Source organism: Siphateles boraxobius, unplaced genomic scaffold (assembly GCF_051911475.1).
Source record: "Siphateles boraxobius isolate OS27281-9 unplaced genomic scaffold, OSU_SipBor_1 30, whole genome shotgun sequence".
Classification (NCBI taxonomy): domain Eukaryota; kingdom Metazoa; phylum Chordata; class Actinopteri; order Cypriniformes; family Leuciscidae; genus Siphateles; species Siphateles boraxobius.
In genome coordinates, this window is record NW_027508920.1 from 6,010,001 (window position 1) to 6,032,546 (window position 22,546).

The 22,546-nt window shown below is 39.2% G+C and overlaps 1 protein-coding gene across 1 annotated transcript in view; it reads right to left on the reverse strand.

Annotated features, from left to right (window-relative positions):
* The window catches only part of dusp22a (dual specificity phosphatase 22a), a 113,343-nt gene extending 100,816 nt beyond the window's left edge, over window positions 1-12,527 (reverse strand). Inside the window, 3 exon segments of the mRNA XM_077248096.1 lie at window positions 100-149; window positions 11,953-12,035; window positions 12,524-12,527. Coding sequence (XP_077104211.1) covers window positions 100-149; window positions 11,953-12,035; window positions 12,524-12,527 — 137 coding nt within the window.
* Between the last annotated feature and the right edge of the window lie 10,019 nt (window positions 12,528-22,546).

Genomic DNA, 22,546 nt, shown 5'->3' on the forward strand with positions numbered 1-22,546 from the left:
TGTGTGTGTGTGTGTGTGTGTGTGTGTGTGTGTGTGTGTGTGTGTGTGTGTGTGTGTGTGTGTGTGTGTGTGTGTTCTGCAGTAAATGTGTAAAATCACAAATTTTGGCTGAAGGCATCAGCTGCATTTATGCACAGATAGGTCATGTCCTAATGGAGAGAGCAAAAATAATTAGATAGTTGAAATACACCTTCTCAGCAGTGCTTACGTGTTGCAGTGCTTATGTTTCATTCTGTTCACAGTGTTGGGTATGATTCTTGCATACTTGCTGCTTGCATACAGAGGTAGAAAAGCAACAAGACTGAGATACCTTCATCTGATAAACTGGCCCAGCATACAATTACAACAATGAATTCGCTTCTTTTTAAGACATCTAATTAGACATCAAAACTGATTATGATTTTGATATAAAACACTAATACAGTAGTGCCTTTTCCAGATAACCTCATGATAAACATAACAAACAAACAAAAATGGGTAACACTTTAGAATACTGTATCTTACTTAATGCATAATTAATACGGAATTATTGCAGAACTAATAGGTAATTATTTATGAACACTTCAGTCACTACTATTAACTACTAAGGAAGATGTGTTAACTAATCGGTAAGTAATATCATTTTTTTTATTGGGTTAAGTAACAATTAACTAATCAATAACTACTGAATTCAGTCATGCCTCCTGAAGAACTACTATTAAGTATCTACTAATTAAGGTTCATCAAAAATAACTATGAAGTAACTACTAATGAACAGTCACACAATTAGCCATTACAATAATCAGGTTGGTCTTTTTCTTTACTATCAATGCTAGTATTATTATTATGTATGTATGTATCATTATTTTTACTACTATAGAAATGCAATATGGATTTAGTGGAATTACTGCACTCCCAAAAATAGTCATTTAAGCAACATTTTTTTTCCTGTATGGTCTATTGCTTTGTGAGTGAGGTCTTTAAGAAGAAATAAACTTAGGAATGGAACCCCATCCCAACTCTAAGTGCCTTGCCATAACTAGCCAACTTACCGCAGGTAGGATTATGAATTTATATACAATACAGTATGTGTGTCTGTATTGGGTAAACTATTTCAAATTAGGCAATGACTGAGCGGAAGCGAAAATACAGGAAACCCATGAATATTTAAAAAAGAATTACTACATAATTCTTAAGGAATTACTTAAAAATTACTGAAGGAAAGTGAAAATATAGGGAAACCATTAATTAATTGCTGCATAACTCTGAGGGAATTATCTAGAACCTGGAACAGTATTCTAAAGTGAAAATATAGGGAACCCATTAGTAATTACTGCATAACTCTGGGGTAATTATCTAGAACGTGGAACAGTATTCTAAAGTGAAAATATAGGGAACCCATTAGTAATTACTGCATAACTCTGAGGTAATTATCTAGAACCTGGAACAGTATTCTAAAGTGAAAATATAGGGAACCCATTAGTAATTACTGCATAACTCTGGGGTAATTATCTAGAACCTGGAACAGTATTCTAAAGTGAAAATATAGGGAACCCATTAGTAATTACTGCATAACTCTGAGGTAATTATCTAGAACCTGGAACAGTATTCTAAAGTGAAAATATAGGGAAACCATTAGTAATTACTGCATAACTCTGAGGTAATTATCTAGAACCTGGAACAGTATTCTAAAGTGAAAATATAGGGAACCCATTAGTAATTACTGCATAACTCTGAGGGAATTATCTAGAACCTGGAACAGTATTCTAAAGTGAAAATATAGGGAACCCATTAGTAATTAATAAATAATTACCACAAAATTCTGAGGGAATTTCTTAGAAAGTGGAACAGTATTCTAAAGTGAAAAAGGGAACCCATGCATTAGTAATGAGTGATTGTTTTAGTATTTCAATAAAGTTATGGCTCAAGTGTCAGTTTAATTATTTTTTATTAGCTTCATATCCTCAAACAACTTTACTGAACAATGTTTGAATTACAACATCTGTTGTAATGTCTTAAATGCAGTAATATTTTCTAATATCCTTCAACAAACGCCCCAGAGGACCATATCTGTGCTCCATCCCCATCCAATAAGTCCATTCAATACTAGCCAGGTGTTCCTTCAAGAGCTTCTCGGTCTTGTTGCCTCTCAATCTCCAGATCTGACTTTTGTATGTAGACCATGCCCTTTCAATATGTTGTGTGTGTCCTCCATGATTTGGGTTCACAAAGAACTTGCTGTGATTCACAGAGTAGTGAGAGTAGCCCAGCCCTGTCAAAGCCCTGTAGGGTCTCCACTCATCACTTAAAATTGTGGATCCTGGGCGAACATGTCTTCTGATAATGGGAATGAGATGATTTCTTGAACGGCGTTCTACGAGTCGCAAAATCGGTCGTCGTCTTGAGCTTTAATGGCCAGCATGCCAAACACCCACTTTTTCCTTTTCCATGTTCCACCTACTCTCCCACGTCCATACTAGAAATACAAAAATACTGTTAATAACTGCTTTTTCTGATTGGCTGCATAAGCATTGTCCTTTAAAATAATAATAAAATAAAAAATTCTACAGAACTTTCATCCAAACCACACTAAAATAATAACATTTTATGTTTTGCAAAGAAACATGTCAAATTCATTGTAGTAACAAGAATATATCATTTTTTTTATTTTTAAATATTAAAATACTGTAACAAACAAATAAATAAATCAAATGCAAGGGTGCTATTTTACTAAATACAATTTTAAGTTCCAGGTTTGTTCCTCAATTTGCTTACTATTGCACATTAAAGACTGATACTGAAATCAGAGTACATTAAAGGAATAGTTCAGCCTAAAATTACAATACTATTATTTAGTCACACTCATTCCAGCATTCCAGATGTGTATTACTTTTTTTTTTTGCTCAACACAAATGAAGCTTTTTAGAATATATTAGCTCTATACTTCCACACAATGAAAATGAATGGCTGCAAACACTTCAAAAACATACAAATAGTCTTTAATAAGTATCTTCTGAAGTAATTCAAAAGTATTTGGGTGAAAACAAAACAAAATATATCTCCTTTCTCAATGTAAATCAGTGTAAATGTTTTTAGCCTTAATCTCGATCATGATGAATTTTTAGCTTTGGAGTGTTGGCACCCATTCACTTGCAATGTATGACATACAGAGCTGAGATATTCTTTTGAAGATTTAACAGTTTAACAGAAGAAAGAAAGTCATTCAGATCTGGATTTTTTTTTTAATTATAGGGTGTATAATGTATTTAAGTTTTAATTAGTGAATTACTGAATGCGTGAGATACTGTATTGAATTTAACAAAATTAATAAAAATGTAATGTCATTCTTGACTGAGCTATTTCAATGCAATCAATTTTCAGAGGGTTTAATATTATAATGTAAAAAATAATAAAATATTAGTGTCTGTTATATTGTAAAGATCATATTCTACAGTTCTTCAAGGAATTTTACAGTATTTAACACTTAATGGAGATTACCATAGGAACAGTAAAATAACATTAACAGTATAATTGTATGTAAATCTTGTACTGTATTCTATACAGCACAGTAGTCTAATGTTTTTAACAGTAATAAACTGTGATTACAGTACACTGTAGAATTATATGCTGGTAAATGTACCTGCCAGTAGGTTACTGTAATTTAACATGGAAATATTTTACAGTAGGCCTACATGTATTTTTAAATTGTTTAATTATTACGCACATTTAAATTGAAGTTTGTTTAAAAGCTATATTTTACTTTTTTTTCAATGTTGCCATCATCTGTGAAATTTCCCTTGAACTCATAAACATAAAATTATTAATAATAATACAATATATCCCACCTTTTGACTCATTTTACTCAGGGTTGCTGAACTTCCAGCTATGCCATCCTGCATCATGTCGACCTGCCTTAATCTTAGTCCTTGACAGTATCTGAAAAAAAAAAAGAAGTTAATTTCATTACTGTTTTTTTTACGGTACTTTAACTAGCACCTACATATTCACATCTTAAACTCACACCGTCTACATCAGAGATCCGTGACAAAAGCAAATTTAACCCATATAATCAGTGATGCTGCTACACTGGATGCGACTGGATGTCTGGTGTAGAGTAGAGACATGATCGAAGATCAAGATATTAAATCTGTGAATTATTTTTACAGCCTATTATTACCAGTGACGTGCGGTGATGTCTTAAAGAGGGTAGGCACTGAGTTATGAAAGCCAGATTATCTGATTTATTGTTTAGGATAATAATACGTAATAACAGTAAACGTTACGCACAAGCAAGGCATATTAAATAACATTAACAGTATAATTGTATACATACATCGATATTTTCGATATTCATACAAAAAACGTATGAATATCGTGGTGTAGCCTACTCTCTCTTTCTCGCGCGCGCGCGCACGCACATACACATACACGCACGCACACACACACACACAAGCGCGGCACAGACACACACCGGTAGTTCATGTCCACTCCAGCATCAGAATGCAACCATTCTTAATCCTTAATTGTTGTGCAACGGCCAATTATGTTTGTCAGTCAGCAAAAGTAAAATCACACACTGCTCAATTGAAAGGCAAATGGCTTGCATTAATTCAACCACATCAATTCAATATTAGCCTAAGCCCAAAATAGTTTTTGACTCACCAATCGGTAGATTATTTGTCCTTGATGTGTTTGTATTTGTAAAATCGAGCTTGGAAAAAATTCTTAACTCTATATAATAATAATATAATAATATAATGTCATTATATAGATCAGTGTTATTACCTACCGGTACATGAACTTCATCCAGTTTTGTAAGGTGAACTTGCTTTTCTCAAAAACTGATCCCGCCCTGCATGTCTTTTTCACTTTCTTACTATGTGTTCGCTTTTTACATTCCCTGAAATCACCATAAACATAATTTAGATTAGAAATTCAATATCGTAAAATATACAATAAACATGATAAATTGTAGTTATAATAATAATAAAAAAAGATGTATTAATATTGTTACCATTGGTATCCATCTCCTGTTTGTGTCTTCTGGAATTTCATTTTTTTTTTACACAGTCTGCATTTCATCCTTGACTTCATGAGTCTATGTTTTTGTAGCCATTCAATTAATCGTCTGGTCCCTCTTCTGCTGGTTTGCTCACAAAGTGAAACAACTTTCGTTCCAAGTGCCATTATTTTGCTGTTCAAAAACCTGCAACCAAGCAAAACTATACAGCAAGGGGATATGAAATAAAGGGGGGAGGGAGACCTACAATATCCGGTTCAGTAGGCGCCTTTTTGTCCTTATTTGGAAAAGTTACGTAATACCCTAAAGCCACTTAATATCTGAAAAAGCAATGCCCTCATTGGACAATTGAGTTTTTCGTGATAGTATTATAATAACTTAACATTTAGAAGCTTTACTTTTCTACTTTTGAAATTTCAGGGAAAGTGCATGTGATCCCAGGACGATTACAAAATTATCTAAATCTTAAAGCATATACCTGAAAGGGATTTGGATGCATTTGCCCATTCCGGATCAGTATTTGCGAACCGGTTGAAAAGATCCGGAAAGAAGCGTTTCATTTAAGAGCCATTTAGCGGACCAAACATGGCATACACACAGCTTAAGCAAGACAGAATAAAAAACAAAAACGTTATTAAAATGTTGGAAGATGTTAAAAGAACTGGGATAAAGCCAGTCATTATCATTACACTTTGGAGTAATGAACTCGACGAGTCACACCAAATGATTGAATTCATTAGCCGAGATGGGCGTTGTACGCAAATAGGATAGTTCCAGCTCGGAAGAAAGCGTGGCGATGGAGAAGAAAAATCCGCGGAAAAGGGCTCGACCTCAACGTCTGATCGACGAGAATAACGAAGAAGCCGGTAATTGTATATTTCATTATATGTTTTCTTAAAGTTGTACAGTATATTAGTATGTAACGTTGCGTCTTAATCAGACATATCATGCCTGTGTTGTGCCGAATTCTGTGGCCCACCAAAGTGACCGCAGTAATTGAACTGTATTGAGCTAATCCTAAACTTACCATCACTATAAGAATTCGGTATAACACCGGTTATCGGTAATACGATATCGCTGTAATGAACAAGCGGTTTTGTTAACGTGATTTGTGGCCACTTCTAAATACCGCAAATAAGTATAGTAGGCCTACATCATTATCAGAATTATTTAGTGTTTTAGAACGCACTTAACTTATTTTACGTATGCCAGCTGGCACCAAATGGCATACCGTTAAATAAGTTAAGTGCGTTCTAAAACACTAAATAATTCTGATAATGATTGCCCATGACCACCATGGGCCGAATGAAATTCTAATTTACTCCCTGACAGCAGATGGCGCTATGGACCGGTTACCCTGGTAACCACTACAGCACTGGGCAACTTTCTGTTTGATTATCAGTTTAATGAGTACAATGAAAACTGTGGGAACTATTACTTAGATTACATGCATTAGATTATCAATTTCTACATTGTAAAACTTGTTTTCGCAGGGTGAAAACAATAAATGCTCTTTTTAGGGCAGTGGAACACTTAGAGCTCTGTAACTTTTTAATTATAAATTATTATATCACAACATCAAGGCAAATTTTATTTTTTATGACATTTTGATTTCATATGACATGTTATATTTAATCTAATAATAAATCCAATCAACTTTGGCTGTTCTCTTAACATAAATAAAATGTTTGTGTTTTGTTTCAACAGAAGCATCAACACCACCAACACCACCTGCACCAACCCTGCAGGTGTCCTTAATGAAAATTAAGGAAGAAAACATATTTTTGCTATCAAAAATCAAAGTCCTTGAGGACAAATGCAGAGATCTAGAGAGCGAGAGGGATTTCCTGCGCAGCAGTCTGACAAAATGGTAAAATGCTCTCTGTCTAATAAAAAGTACTGTACATTTTTTAATATGCACTCATTAAAACATAAAAATAAAGTATAAGTCAATCTTTATAACGATTGAAGAGCATACAAATTTGCTTAAAATTCTGAGGACTCAATTGACATTTCAATCACATGTCACATTATGGAGAGGGTACACTCGTGGTTTTGGACCCTTTCGTTAACGAGTTAAATGAATCATCATGGCTAACTGAGACTGGACCCTTTTTCATCTCCACAGTTAACAACATCGCAAGTCTAGTTAGGTGAAAAGGCTGCAAATGCATTCAATATACAATGACAGATTTAAGCCCTATTTGGACGAGACTATTTAATCATGGAAAGGAGGGTAAAGTAATTATTACCAGAGGTTCTCAGTGATTTTAGTCCCGTTCAAATGTGCAATCTCAGTTATAATTACGGACAATGTCAGTAAAGATTACGGCGACTTTTACCTTCTTTAAAAAGGTCCGGGAAAATCACCTCAGGTAATACTAATCCCGTGCGAATAGTTTTACTGAGATTTCTTATCCCATGCAAATTGGCCATTAAAGGGATAGTTCACCCAAAAATTAAAATTAGCAATTACTGTCCCTCATGTTGATCCAACCCCGTAAGACCTTTGTTCATCTTCGGAACACAAATTACGATATTTTTGATTCAATCTGAGAGCTGTCTCACTCCTCCATAGGCTTCTATTGTAATTGAAACTTGACGGCCCAGGCAATTAGAAAAGACAATGTTTGTAATAGTCTAAGTGACTAAAGTAGCTCAACCATAAGTTTATCAAGTGAAGAAAATACTTTTTGTGCGCAAAAATAAAAAATAATAATGAAGAAAATGAATAGTTAAATACAGTCATTATTTTTGTTGTTTTTTTGTGCACAAAATGTATTCTCATTACTGATAAACTTATGGTTGAGCTACATCGCTGTGGGAACACCTCTGCGTGATTGCTTCGTGAAGCACATATGGAACCAATAGCGAGTATGCAGCGGTTCTTCAGGGAACTAAGGGTACATGCATAACTGAGACGTGTTTTTTTTCTGTATTTCTTGTCAGCATTGTCAACAAAGGATGAGATGCAAGGAGATTCCTCCAAAATGCGAAATATGATTGTTAACCCTGACTCTTCTGATGAAGTAGACAACCTGAATGAAAAAAAGGGCAAAAGAAGGGCAAGAAAGGAAAAGAAAAAAAAGTCAAACAAAGTTGACTCTTCATCCTCTTCCAATGAATCAGTGTCTTATTCCACCTCTGATTCATCTGTTTCGTCTTCACCCCACAAATCAAGGAAACATAAGAAAAAATCAAAGAAAGCTGGACAAAAAATGCAAAAAAGCAGAAGAGGTATGTTCTTATTGTCATAATGTCATAATAACTATGCCATCATCAAGGTTATACTTATAATGGGGTCCTAAAGTACTGGGAAAACGTTTTAAATACTAGTGTAAAATGTTGTCTAGTAAGTGCATTATCAAAAACAATGTCATAAATAGTTTTAACTTCTCAATTAACATCATAGAAAGCTAAATGAATATTTGGTGTAACAATATTTGTTCATGTAAAAACAGACTCAATAATGATATTTAAATTGATATTGAAAAAAATGAAAAACCTTTGTGTGACATGTAATGTGCCTTGGATTTTCCACATTATTAAGAGTTCTTTCTGCTCTCAAATAGCATTCAGTATTGTGTAATTACATATTTAAAAAACATTTCTTGAATTTCACATTTGATTTGTGAATAAGTTCAAGCACACTATTTGGGACACTGTTTTGATAACTCTATTGCATTGTTTTGAATCCTATCGAGAGCGTTTCATCGTATCATATTATGAAACATATTTATTGTTAGGAAAAAGTTTAAAAAAAAAAAAAAAAATATATATATATATATATATATGTATGTATGTGTGTGTGTGTGTGTGTGTGTGTGTGTGTGAGAAATATAGTCTTTTTGAGTTATTTACCAATCATGCACCTTTGTTCTCTCCCAGTGTTTCTACCAGAGCATGCAATCCAAAGATATAAAAAGGTCCTGCAGTACTTGCAACAGGGAATCACCAAAACGCTGCCATACCACAAGTGTGGGGTTGACCGCAAAACAATAGTGGATACTGCAGCGATAGCTGAGCTAGAGGCTTGTGACGGTGAAGCCTACAAGACCTTGCGAGAAACATTCCACAGAGGCCAGAAACTGTCACAGTTTGCAGAACAATGCAAAGAAATGTGCATGAAGGAGCCACTTCAAAGTGTCATTGAGCAAAAAAAGAAAAATGGCTTGCTCATTGACCTTTGCCAAAAACAAAAGTAACTTTTGTTCAAAAGTGTGTTAGAGAAACATTGGCAAGGTTGAAGTTCAGGCCTTGGGAGTGCATACACATTAATTTTATTTGTTGACATTTTATTTGGTCAGTTTTTTTTTTTGTAATTTGGTGTAAAAGTTTTGGAATTTAAACAAATCTTTATGACAGTGATTACCTGCTGTTTTGTTGTGGATTTTTTTTTTTTTTAAACATGTTTTCAACACTTTTTTGCAATAAATTTCAATGTTCTAATAATTTGTCATCTTGTAATGTGGAATTACAGTTCAGCACCCGATAATCATTCATTATCCCCTATATTTTCACTTTAGAATACTGTTCCAGGTTCTAGATAATTCCCTCAGAGTTATGCAGTAATTACTAATGGGTTCCCTATATTTTCACTTTAGAATACTGTTCCAGGTTCTAGATAATTCCCTCAGAGTTATGCAGTAATTACTAATGGTTTCCCTATATTTTCACTTTAGAATACTGTTCCAGGTTCTAGATAATTACCCCAGAGTTATGCAGTAATTACTAATGGTTTCCCTATATTTTCACTTTAGAATACTGTTCCAGGTTCTAGATAATTACCCCAGAGTTATGCAGTAATTACTAATGGTTTCCCTATATTTTCACTTTAGAATACTGTTCCAGGTTCTAGATAATTACCTCAGAGTTATGCAGTAATTACTAATGGGTTCCCTATATTTTCACTTTAGAATACTGTTCCAGGTTCTAGATAATTACCTCAGAGTTATGCAGTAATTACTAATGGGTTCCCTATATTTTCACTTTAGAATACTGTTCAAGGTTCTAGATAATTACCCCAGAGTTATGCAGTAATTACTAATGGGTTCCCTATATTTTCACTTTAGAATACTGTTCCAGGTTCTAGATAATTACCTCAGAGTTATGCAGTAATTACTAATGGTTTCCCTATATTTTCACTTTCCTTCAGTAATTTTTAAGTAATTCCTTAAGAATTATGTAGTAATTCTTTTTTAAATATTCATGGGTTTCCTGTATTTTCACTTCCCTTCAGTCATTGCCTAATTGGAAATAGTTTACCCAATACAGACACACATACTGTATTGTATATAAATTCATAATCCTACCTGCGGTAAGTTGGCTAGTTATGGCAAGGCACTTAGAGTTGGGATGGGGTTCCATTCCTAAGTTTATTTCTTCTTAAAGACCTCACTCACAAAGCAATAGACCATACAGGAAAAAAAATGTTGCTTAAATGACTATTTTTGGGAGTGCAGTAATTCCACTAAATCCATATTGCATTTCTATAGTAGTAAAAATAATGATACATACATACATAATAATAATACTAGCATTGGTAGTAAAGAAAAAGACCAACCTGATTATTGTAATGGCTAATTGTGTGACTGTTCATTAGTAGTTACTTCATAGTTATTTTTGATGAACCTTAATTAGTAGATACTTAATAGTAGTTCTTCAGGAGGCATGACTGAATTCAGTAGTTATTGATTAGTTAATTGTTACTTAACCCAATAAAAAAAATGATATTACTTACCGATTAGTTAACACATCTTCCTTAGTAGTTAATAGTAGTGACTGAAGTGTTCATAAATAATTACCTATTAGTTCTGCAATAATTCCGTATTAATTATGCATTAAGTAAGATACAGTATTCTAAAGTGTTACCCAAAAATGTAGCCTATAAAAGAGATAGCTCACCCAAAAATGAAAATTAGCCCATGATTTCCTCACCCTGAAGTCATCGGTGTATATGACATTTTTTTTCTTTCAGACTAATACAATCAGAGTAATATTTATTATATTAAAAAATGTCCTAGCTCTCCCAAGCTTAATAATGGGAGTCAATGGGTATATTTTTTTGGAAGTCCATCAAAGCGCATCCATCCATGATAAAAGTGCTTGACACGGCTCTGGCGGGTTAATAAAGGCCTTCTGAAGTGAAGCGATGCATTTTGAGTACTTGCGTACGACCGTCTGCTGGAAGCTAATTATTTTAGTCGATAAAGTTTTAAATATGGATATTTTTCTTACACGAATGCATTTCTTCACTTCAAAAGGCCATTATGAACCCGCCAGAACCGTGTGGAGCAATTTTATCATAGATGGATGTGCTTTGATGGGCTCCCAAAAAAATATACCCATTGACTACCATTATAAAGCTTGGAAGAACCAGCACATATTTTTTATATACTGCAATTGTATTTGTCTGACAGAAGAATGTCATATACACCTAGGATGGCTTCAAAGTGAGTAAATCATGGGCTAATTTTCATTTTTGGGTGAACTATCCTTTTAAATTTGATGAAATAGGAATTACATTTATTTTAAATGACTATTAATATCATGTAATGTTTCCAGAAGGAACCCATATGTTGTGTGCATGATAAAATGCTTAGGGGGAACTCATAATGGAAAGTTAAATTAACAAAAGCTGTACAGTCTATCATCACTGCCCCCTGCTGCTCATAACACACGTACTGAACAATGGAACAAGCCGCCTCATTTAGCTTTAACATTCCTAGAAATAAACTAAATCCTGTCAGATTAAAGTTAATATACATTCACATTATTTTTGTGAACATGTTTAAAGCATACAAAACATGCCTCAAACTGCTCTGAGCTCAGCTCTATGTACCATTAAGTACAATTTCACAGAAGTAAAATTTCCTCATTAACAATACACTACAGTGCCAAAACATTAATGGAAAAGTTATCTCCCTGTAGTCTCTGTAGAACGCTGTTCTTACCTCTAACACAGGCTTGGCATTGTTGCACACGGAGAGGATATGGGTGATGCCATTGCGGGACAGACTGTCTCTGCTTTCCAAGTCTGTTTAATGACAAAATTGTGTTTAGCATGCACCCACTGTGCGGTTTTCAACTTAAGTGCTTATAAACATTGTAGTGCTCACCAGATCTGAATGCCGCTGAACACTGACAGACATTCAGTCAGTGGGTGGGAGCAAGCAAATCAACAATAATACTCCTGTAGCTCAAATAGTTGAGCATGGAGGTAGCAACATCAAGGTCGGAATGCATGAATAAATGATAAAATGATGATAAAATGTGAACACGACCTGAAAAATACAAGCTTAACTAAATTATATGGTGTTCTGAGTGGTTGCTTGGTGTTTGCTTACTGCAAAGAGTCTCCCTTTACCTCTGTACAGATAAAATGTTTTCAAAATGATTCCAGTTCACATGGATACACAGAAGCGACAAAAAATTCTGTATTATGAGTTTTTAAGGCCGGACATGTCATGATCCAGCCTTCTTGTCCTTGATTTTCCCTAGTCTTAAGGCTGGATCATGACAGACCCATGCTTTTTGTACAAGCACATGGCCTTTTGTTTTGGCCATGTGCGTGTGTTGTCTCGTTACGTAACCCCGCCCCTTTCTTACCCTCGTCTAGTCATTATTGTCTAGTCAGTTTCACCTGTTCCTGTAATTAGTGTCTCCCTTTATATGCCCCTTGTGTTTGCTGTCCTGGGTCGGTTCATTGTGATTTCTACCTGTTTGATTTCTACCTGTGAGTACCTTGTGAGAGTTTTGTCTGGTGAATTACTGATCCTGTTTCTGTAGTTAGTTTATGGTCTAGTTTGTCAGTCCTAGTCTAGTGTAGTCTAGTCTAGTCTAGTCTAGTCTGGTCTAGTCTTTTCATTTCTTTTGCTGTTCATGTTTTGCCCCCTCGTGGGTTTTGTTTTCTCTGTTTTCTGTCTATAATAAACTTTGTGTCACTGCATCCTGTGTGCGCCTGGGTTCACCTTCCACCTTCCTCTACTGCAAGTGCTGTCCCAGTACCTGCTGAGAGAGTTGCAGCCGATCTAGCCGCTAGGAAGGTGCTGCAATCAGTTTCTGCTCGTCAAGAGATGCCTGTTGTCGTTGCTGCCAAAACTTTGTCTGACTATCTGTCTTGTCTAGTCAAAATCCTTGAGATTCCTGTAATGTCCTCAAGTCCTGTACCCACAGCTGAGGAGAGTGCGGTTTCCAGATCTCCCACGGAGAGCGCTGTTTCCAAGTCTCCCACGTCTCCCACGGAGAGCGCTGTTTCCGAGTCTCCCACCGAGAGCGCTGCTTCCGAGTCTCCCACGGAGTCAGAGCGCTGCTTCCGAGTCTCCCACGGAGTCAGAGCGCTGCTTCCGAGTCTCCCACGGAGTCAGAGCGCTGCTTCCGAGTCTCCCACGGAGTCAGAGCGCTGCTTCCGAGTCTCCCACGGAGTCAGAGCGCTGCTTCCGAGTCTCCCACGGAGTCAGAGCGCTGCTTCCGAGTCTCCCACGGAGTCAGAGCGCTGCTTCCGAGTCTCCCACGGAGTCTCACCCCTGTCACCACTAAACCCCGGACTGTTTCCCCCAAGACTTTTCCTCGTGTGTCCCCGTCCAAGCCTGCCCGGATTCCTTGTCCCCAGCCTTCATCCCGTGGACCTAAGAACCCCAGCATTCCTATTCACCCTGGACAATCCGCCATGAACTCTCACGTTCCTCCACCTATGCTCACTGGACAATCCCCCATGATCTCTCATGACGTTTCGTCTGGAAGCCGCTCCTTAAGTGGGGGGTTCTGTCATGATCCGGCCTTCTTGTCCTTGATTTTCACTAGTCTTGAGGCTGGATCATGACAGACCCATGTTTTTTGTACAAGCACATGGCCTTTTGTTTTGGCCATGTGCTTGTGTTGTCTCGTTACGGAACCCCGCCCCCTTGTGACCCTCGTCTTGTCATTATTGTCTAGTCAGTTTCACCTGTTCCTGTAATTAGTGTCTCCCTTTATATGGCCCTTGTGTTTGCTGTCCTGGGTCGGTTCATTGTGATTTCTACCTGTGAGTACCTTGTGAGTTTTGTCTGGTGAATTACTGATCCTGTTTCTGTAGTTAGTTTATGGTGTAGTTTGTCATAGGGATGGGGAAATGAAGCCTCGTGAATCAATGAGGCTTTCCCCTGACTGTTCCAGGAAAAGATTCAAAGCTTCGAGAGTGTCGAGAACAGCGCCATCTGGTGCTTATTTAAAATAAAGCAGCCAGAAGCCTGTGTTAGAAGCTCTGGCAGATGAAGCAACCACAACACACTCCATAGTTTCAATGTTATGAGTACAAATAAAAGCCTTACATGTTTGTGTTTGATTTGTTCATTAAATAAATTCATTTTCCCATTAAAGTGTGACAATAAAATATAATATAAGCTTATAAGATTCAATAAGATTTAATGTAGGCCTATTTCTCTCTCTCTCTCTCTCTCTCTCTCTCTCTCTCTGTCTCTCTCTCTCTCTCTCTCCACACACACACACACACACACACACACACTAAATAAGAACATTGTCTGATAGGATCATCTGTTATTAAATGTGCTTATGACACTTGGCAGTGATAGTGCTTATGTAACTGTAGGAATGACAGAAAGGTGATAAAGTTTTTAATTATTTTTATTAAGAAATAAAAGCTGTTTCACAGTGTTGGGGCTGAGTCTATTGGCGCTTTTCCATTACCAGTACCAGCTCAACTCGACTCGACTCGCCTTGGCTCGCCTCGACTCGGCTCGCTTTTCGTTCCGTTTTCCATTGCAGAAAGTATCGCCACAAATAGTACCCGGTCGTCATAGCGACGCCTTTCGTTCCTCGTTGCCCCATCAAGCTCTCGCTGGATCCTCTCTTCGGCAACCAAACAAAGGAATGTCTGCACCTCCTCGTTTGACTTCTTCCGAGTTGCCATAATAATAGTAGTAAGTTTAGTAACTATCTCTGGCTAAACTATTTTAAAAAGGCGGGGTTATTCTGGATACTCAATCTGGCGCGTGCAATGATGACGCAGTGAATAGTGACGATTCTCTCTGACCAATCAGCAGTCGGCATTGTTTTCACGTCACATTTAAGTATCGCCTTAGCTCGCTTCAGCTCGCTTAGAACCTCGCCGGAGGTGGTACGAAAAAAAGTACCCGAAAGCAGATACAGGTACAACTTTTACACAGTGGAAAACCAAACAAAGGTGAGTCGAGTCGAGTCGAGCCGAGCCGAGGCGAGCTGGTACTGTGTAGTGGAAAAGCGCCATATTTCTCCTCTTAAACAGTACTTCCCCAGCCTTAGAGAAGACTCTTTCACATGGCACAGAGGAGGCCGGGGTACAAAGAAACTGTAATGCCAATGTATATAGGTGGGGGTAGACATGTTTCTGCATTCTCCAGTATTCAATTGGATCTTCAGCTCTTTGTATGTTTGTCTCTGTAAGGTATTTATCCACTTCTACGATTGCATCAGAAGTGGCATTTGAGCTTTGCTCCACAGCACTGTCCAACAGAAGCCAAAGGTTTCCACCTTACAAGTGTGAGGAAAATTATTATTATTATGTTTATTGGGAGTGACTGTACATGTACATTGATTGAATATAAGACACATCAACGGTCAACAATTATAAAATACAATAAATAAATAAAAATAAAAATAAATAAATACTTGAGCTTGGTGTGGGCTGTTGGGTTGATGGTGGTGCTTCTGTTGACTGAGTGCTTGATGATGTGGATGGTCTTTCATCTTCGGTCCTGATGACATTACCACATTCTGCTTTTAGCCGTTTGACAGCCTCTGTCATTTTAGTTTGGTTTAGGAAACCCAACTTTTTAAACCTTGGGTCCAGCAGAGTTGCCATGGTCATTATACTGAGCCACTCATATTCCAGATATGCTCCCTCAGACGCCTGATAAGGTTTTCAGTTAATACCTTTGTTATTGGCATGGTTAACCTATGAAATAGAAAACTATTTACTCTGTGCAAAAATACAAATTTAATAATTCAATAATTTAAGAGTATTCTACACAAATAAAAATAAATACCTTAGTTGTTCAACCTGTAATGAATGGTGAATCATTTTTAGCAAAGGAATTACTTTGGAGCCAGACACACGTTTTTCCTCGGACAGCTTTACTGTGGCCTGGTGGAATGGGGCGAGAACACACAGAACTTGCTGTATGCCTTCATAGTCCTGTGCATGAAGTGGAGCTATATCAGTTTTAAGTGAGGCAAGGGATGCTCCCACAGTTTGCCTTTCCCCATGCAGCCGTTGAAGCATGTGAAAAGTGCTGTTCCAGCGTGTTTCCACTTCATTCACAATGTTCGTACACAAAGAACTGGCCTGTTCATCTCTTGCTGCACATGGGTCAACATTTCTTTGGCAGAGGTGCTGCTTCGAAAATAGGTGACCACCTTTTAAGCTTTGTTCCGAATGTCACACAGAGCTGGTACCTGATCAAAAGACTTTTTAACCATGGTGTTAAGTGCATGTGCAATGCAAACTGAATGTCTCACTTGCAGAATTCTTGCACAAGCAATCATGTTTGCTGCTGCATCTGTGACAAGACACTTCACTTTGTCCTTGATTGCCCACTCCATCATGACATTCGTTTTCACCAGGGCCATATTTTCCGCTGTGTGCCTGTTTGGGAACTTCTCAACATCCAACAACACTGTATTCATCTTATAACTGTCATCAGTGTAGTGGCAGGTTATTGCAAGATATGCATCCATGTTGATAGAAGTCCACATATCCGATGTTATAGACACAGCAGTTGCGTTTTCCATGTCTGCCTTGGCCTTCCTCTTTGCTTCTTCATATTTTGAAGCCAACATTTTCTTTAAAGCCTTTTTGAGTTTACAAAACAGTTATAGTTATCAATAAAAAAAAAATATTATTATTGATAAAGATTTATTATATAGATTATACATATAAATCAACCTCTGCTGCTATCCTCACCTGTCTGGTTGGGATTATATAGGAAGGATCCAGGGCATGGATGAGGCCCTTGAAACCCTCATCCTCAACCACTGTAAATGGCTGTGAGTCTTTTATGACCATGTTGACCAATGCCTCATCAACCATTTGCTTGCGAGATACTATAATGAAAGAAGAAATATATATTATACATAATTAATTGAAATCATGATAATGCATTCACAATTATTAATAAAAATCATGAAGCAACAGTCCTACTTTGTGTGCTTGGATTGTGGGGCTGAGCAGTCTCTGAGCAGCTTCTCCCATATGAAGCTCTGAAATGCCTTAGCATGGATGATGTGTTGTTTCCATAAACAAGCTCTTTGCCACACACCAAGCATCTCACCTTCTAAAAAAGTTATATGAAAGTAAGAAATGACGTACAACAGTAAAATTTTTTAAATTATATATATATATATATATATATATATATGCATACACACATTCAAGGCCGGCGCTATGGGCGGGCCTCAGGGGGCCGGGCCCGCCTAGAGAGCTCCTGTGCCCCCCCTCCATCCAATTTGCATTTAATAAATTATTTTAATAATAATAATAATAATTTACGTGCAGTATTTATATATTTATTGATGTGTATTTAAGTGCAATGTTTGACTCATAGGCTAATCTTATAAAAAAAAACTCCCGGAAGTTTGACTGATTGTTTACAAAAAAGTGGTTTCCCGCTGAGCCGCTCTGACCGCAGCATCTCGGTAAAGTTATAGCGACGCGACGTGCTCGGTTTTGCCTATTCAGAAACGAATGGAAAGAGAAACTCATGAGATTCCGATCCCAAAAACGTCGACTTCAGCTGTATTAAGAACGTGAGTAGGCCAGTTGGTTTTATTACTCTTCGTAAGTTGCACCAGATGTGGTGTAAATTATGCATTTGACACTGATATGCAATATGTGTGTGAGTGTGTCGTAGTTGATTATGCATGGTTGATTTAATACTTAACTTGAGATTTGTGACTATTTGGCTGTTATTATAGGAAGTTGGCTTATAGCATGCTGTGTTCACGGAACAATGCAGACAAGGTTCATTAGTTAACATTAGTTAATGACTAACATGAACTAACCATGAGCGATACATTTGTTACTGTATTTGTTAATGTTAGTTAATAAAAATACAGCTGTTCATTGTTTGTTCATGTTAGTTCACAGCCTATAGGCTATAACTGTAACATGATATCTCATGATAGCCGAAATATGATTGGGCAATAGGCTAATTATAGTTAGGATATTGAAATCGCTGTGAAACTGTTGTAGCTAGTTTTGCCACCCGTCCCGGTTTTTCCGGGATTGTTCTTCTTTTTAACAACCTGTCCCGGGAAATTTATAAACTCTCCCTGATATACAAAAGGCTCATAAGAATTATGATATACAAAAGGCTCAAAAAAAATTCAAAAGGCTATGTGAATATGTCCCGGTTTTCGAAAGGCTACGAAGAATATGTCCCGGTTTTCGAAAGTCTACGTGAATATACGTTCAAACAGCGCGCACGGCAGAGAGGTAGAGAGCGCGAGACCTTGCGTGCATGAAGCGCATGTAAGCACACACACCCCACCACACCCCATTTGTTTCTGCCGCCGGCTCTGCACACATTGGAAGCTATAAACTCAAAATATTCCCAGATAGGGGAAGTCTTCCTTTTTTTGGCTGTTGCCATTCAATTCAATTCAATTCAAATTTATTTGTATAGCGCTTTTCACAATACACATTGTCTCAAAGCAGCTTTACAGAAATTGCATTGCCATTGCTCTAAATACAAACCCTTCACCAAACACCAACACCCTATCCCCTATCCCCTCTCCCCTAAGCCCACCCTAATCCCAAATACCAACACCAAATTACCTAAAATCACCAAAAATGCAAACATATTACAAAAACAAAAAGACAAAAGAAAAAAGAATAGCCTAAGTAGTGAAAAATAAATTTTGGTTATTTAATGTATTATATTTATTAACTTTCAAAGTACAGCACTCTCCTGAAACACCCATCAACCAGACTGAGCCAACAATGACTCATTAAATGATATCTGGAGTTCGAGCCTTCTGACACCCAAAGCGAAACGCGCACGTGATTGGACAGAAAGTGAGGCTTCATTTGTCATCGATCACGTGACTCTGGGGAAACCAATACACATCCCCATACGGGGCTTCACTAGAAATTGTGTCGCATGTGTGATACGCGCATTGAAGCTTCAGTGTCATACTGTCAGGGTTACATCATCCAGATCACCATCTCCGCCCACTCGTTCCCTTTCACACAACCAGACTTTTCCCCGTTCATTATCCCCTGAGCACTAATCACCGTCACCTGTGTCCCATCAACCATATGGACTATAAAACACTCACCTTCACTGCAGTCACTTGTCTGGTCTCGTCATTCCATGGCTCACAGACTTCCCGATCACTTACCTTCTACTTACCGTCGCTTCACTCATCTTGGATCAACCCATCCGTACCAGCCATCGCCACGCCACCTGCAAGAGAGGGAAAGAAAGAGAGAGACTTAAAACCACAGCTAAGCTTCATTGAACTTTCTATGTTACTTCTTCTCACCTGTTATCTCCGACCGCAATCCTTCTGCAAAATAAACACTGATAACTTACCATCTTGTCTGATTCCTCTGTGATCCGTGACAGAAGACCAGACAGCAGAAAGGAGTAATTATGCAGAATCAGTCGGATTTAGAAGAGGATTCCTCAGCGGCTAATCCTCCGGTCGCCGCGGCACTCTTTCCACCACCTCCACTTCCGCAACCTCCCGCTGCTTCGTTCACTGCCTCTGCGAGTCCCATGGCCCGGCCAGCGCCCTACTCTGGTGAGGCGGAGAACTGCAGTGGGTTTCTTCTCCAGGTATCCTTGTATATCTCCATGAATGAGCATCAGTTTCGTAGTGATACCGCCCGGGTGGCTTTCATTATCTCACTGTTATCTGGTCAAGCACTTCGATGGGCACAGTCATTGTGGGATTCAGATGCCCTGGTGGTCAAATCCTTCTCAAGTTTTAAACAGCACTTTAAAGAGGTTTTTGGGCAAACAATATCAGAACTGTCCATTCACGACCAACTCTATAACCTCCGTCAAGGAAATTCTTCAGTGAGTTCGTATACGCTTCAGTTCCGCACACTAGCCGCAGCTAGCGGCTGGAATGAAACCGCCCTGATCACCGCCTTTCGTCATGGTTTGAATTCCAACGTCCGCCAGCTGTTGGTGGTGTATGAGGACAGCATGGGGTTAGAGAATCTGATCCAGCAGACAATCCGTACAGCCCAGCGTCTCACCGCTTGTGATAGGTTTGTACCCACTGTAAGTTCTCCGCCTCCGGCGCCTTCAGTCACTCCTCCAGCACCAGTTCCAATGGAAGTAGACTCCACCCACCTTTCTACAGCTGAACGCCAGCGCAGATTTCAACATTCCCTCTGTCTATACTGTGCTTCCGACAAGCATCTCCTCAGTTCTTGCCCTGTACGACCTCCGCGACAGGCGGTAAGTGCCATTCAACTCTCCCCGAAGATTGAGCCTCTCACACGTACCAGAGTACATGTATTAACCTCCTGTGTTTGTCTCCCAGCCCAAGCCCTCATTGACTCCGGGTCTGCGGGGAACTTCATATCCACCCAGTTTCTCCAAAAGTTGAATATTCGGCGACGCCGTCTGTGCCGAGATCTTCCCGTCCAAACCATACAAGGCAAGCCATTAGGTCGTGGTCGAATTCGCCATTATACACCCACTCTAACTCTTCGTATCGGCTGTTTACACTCTGAGGAAATTTCTCTTATGGTGCTGGAGGAGTCCACCGCGGATATCATCCTGGGACGTCCCTGGTTAGTACAACATCAGCCGGTACTCCACTGGGGAACTGGAGAGGTACTCCGTTGGGGTGAAGATTGCCATAGATCCTGCCTCAGTTCCATCCAGAAGGTTCATTCTTCGTCCCGTTCCAAGTCACCCGCGGGGGAAACTAGAGTTCCTGTCTGTTCTACTTCGGTGGAAAGCCCTGAAGTCCAAGTTCAAGGCGAAATCCCAGTGGAGTACCAGGCGTTCCAGGACGTATTCAGTAAGGAACTGGCAACCAAACTACCTCCACACCGGCCATGGGACTGCGCCATCGACTTGCTACCCGGAGCCACCCTCCGCAAAGGTCGTATATATCCTCTGTCCATCCCGGAACAGAAGGCCATGGAGGAGTATGTGAAGGAAGCTTTACATCAGCAGTTTATTCGACCATCTACCTCCCCTGCCGCTTCGAGCTTCTTCTTTGTGGCCAAAAAGGACGGAGGCTTGCGGCCCTGTATCGATTACCGTCATCTTAACTCTCAGACTGTCAAATTCAGCTATCCCCTTCCTCTGGTACCTGCCGCCCTGGAACAGCTGCGTGGTGCACGCATTTTCTCCAAACTGGACCTTAGAAGTGCGTATAATCTGATCCGAATCCGGCATGGAGATGAGTGGAAAACTGCCTTTGTGACCCCCTCGGGCCACTACGAGTATCAGGTCATGCCTTTCGGACTGTCCAACGCTCCTGCCGTCTTCCAAGGTCATATGAATGAAGTCCTTCGAGAGTTCCTCAACCGTTTTGTAATCGTCTACATTGATGATATACTCATATACTCATCTTCTATGTCTGAGCACCATCAACATGTCATCCAGGTCCTCGAGAAGCTGAGAGCACACAGGTTATATCTGAAGCTGGAGAAGTGCGAATTTCACACCTCTACCGTTCACTTCCTGGGTTATGTCATCAACCAACAGGGCATCCAAATGGACCAGAGGAAGGTGGAAACTATCCAGAACTGGCCACAACCCTCCTCCGTAAAGGAACTGCAACGATTCCTGGGGTTCGCGAACTTCTATAGACGATTCATCCGGAACTACAGTCATATCAGTGCTCCCCTCACTTCTTCCCTCAAGGGACGGCCCAAGTCTCTGTCCCTATCTCCCTCCGCAGTACAGGCCTTCCAGCGTTTAAAGGAAACTTTCATCACTGCTCCCATCCTCATTCATCCAAACCGTTTGTGGTAGAGGTAGATGCCTCATCTACTGGAGTAGGAGCAGTTCTCTCTCAGCGGCAGGGTGAGCCACCCAAACTCCTTCCATGCGCCTTCTTCTCCAAGAAATTAGCCCCGGCGGAGCGGAACTATGACGTCGGTAACCGAGAGCTGCTGGCCATCAAACTGGCCCTTGAGGAGTGGAGGCACTGGCTGGAGGGAGCTAACCATCAATTCACAGTAATCACCGATCATCGCAACTTGGAGTACTTAAGGGAGGCTAAAAGACTGAACCCTAGACAAGCCCGCTGGGCTCTATTCTTCACACGCTTCAACTTTGTGGTGTCATATTGTCCCGGGAGTAAGAATTGCAAGGCTGATGCACTTTCACGACTCCATCACACCTCTGTTGAAGATCTTCATCCCGAACCTATCCTCCCTCCAGCCGTAATCCTCAGTCCAATCGTCTGGGAGGTTGACCAACAGATCGCCCAGGAACTGACACGTCAACCCGCTCCGCCGGGAGGTCCAGAAGGGCGTATTTTCGTACCTCCACATCTACGTACTCCCCTTCTGGACTCCGCTCACTCCCTTCC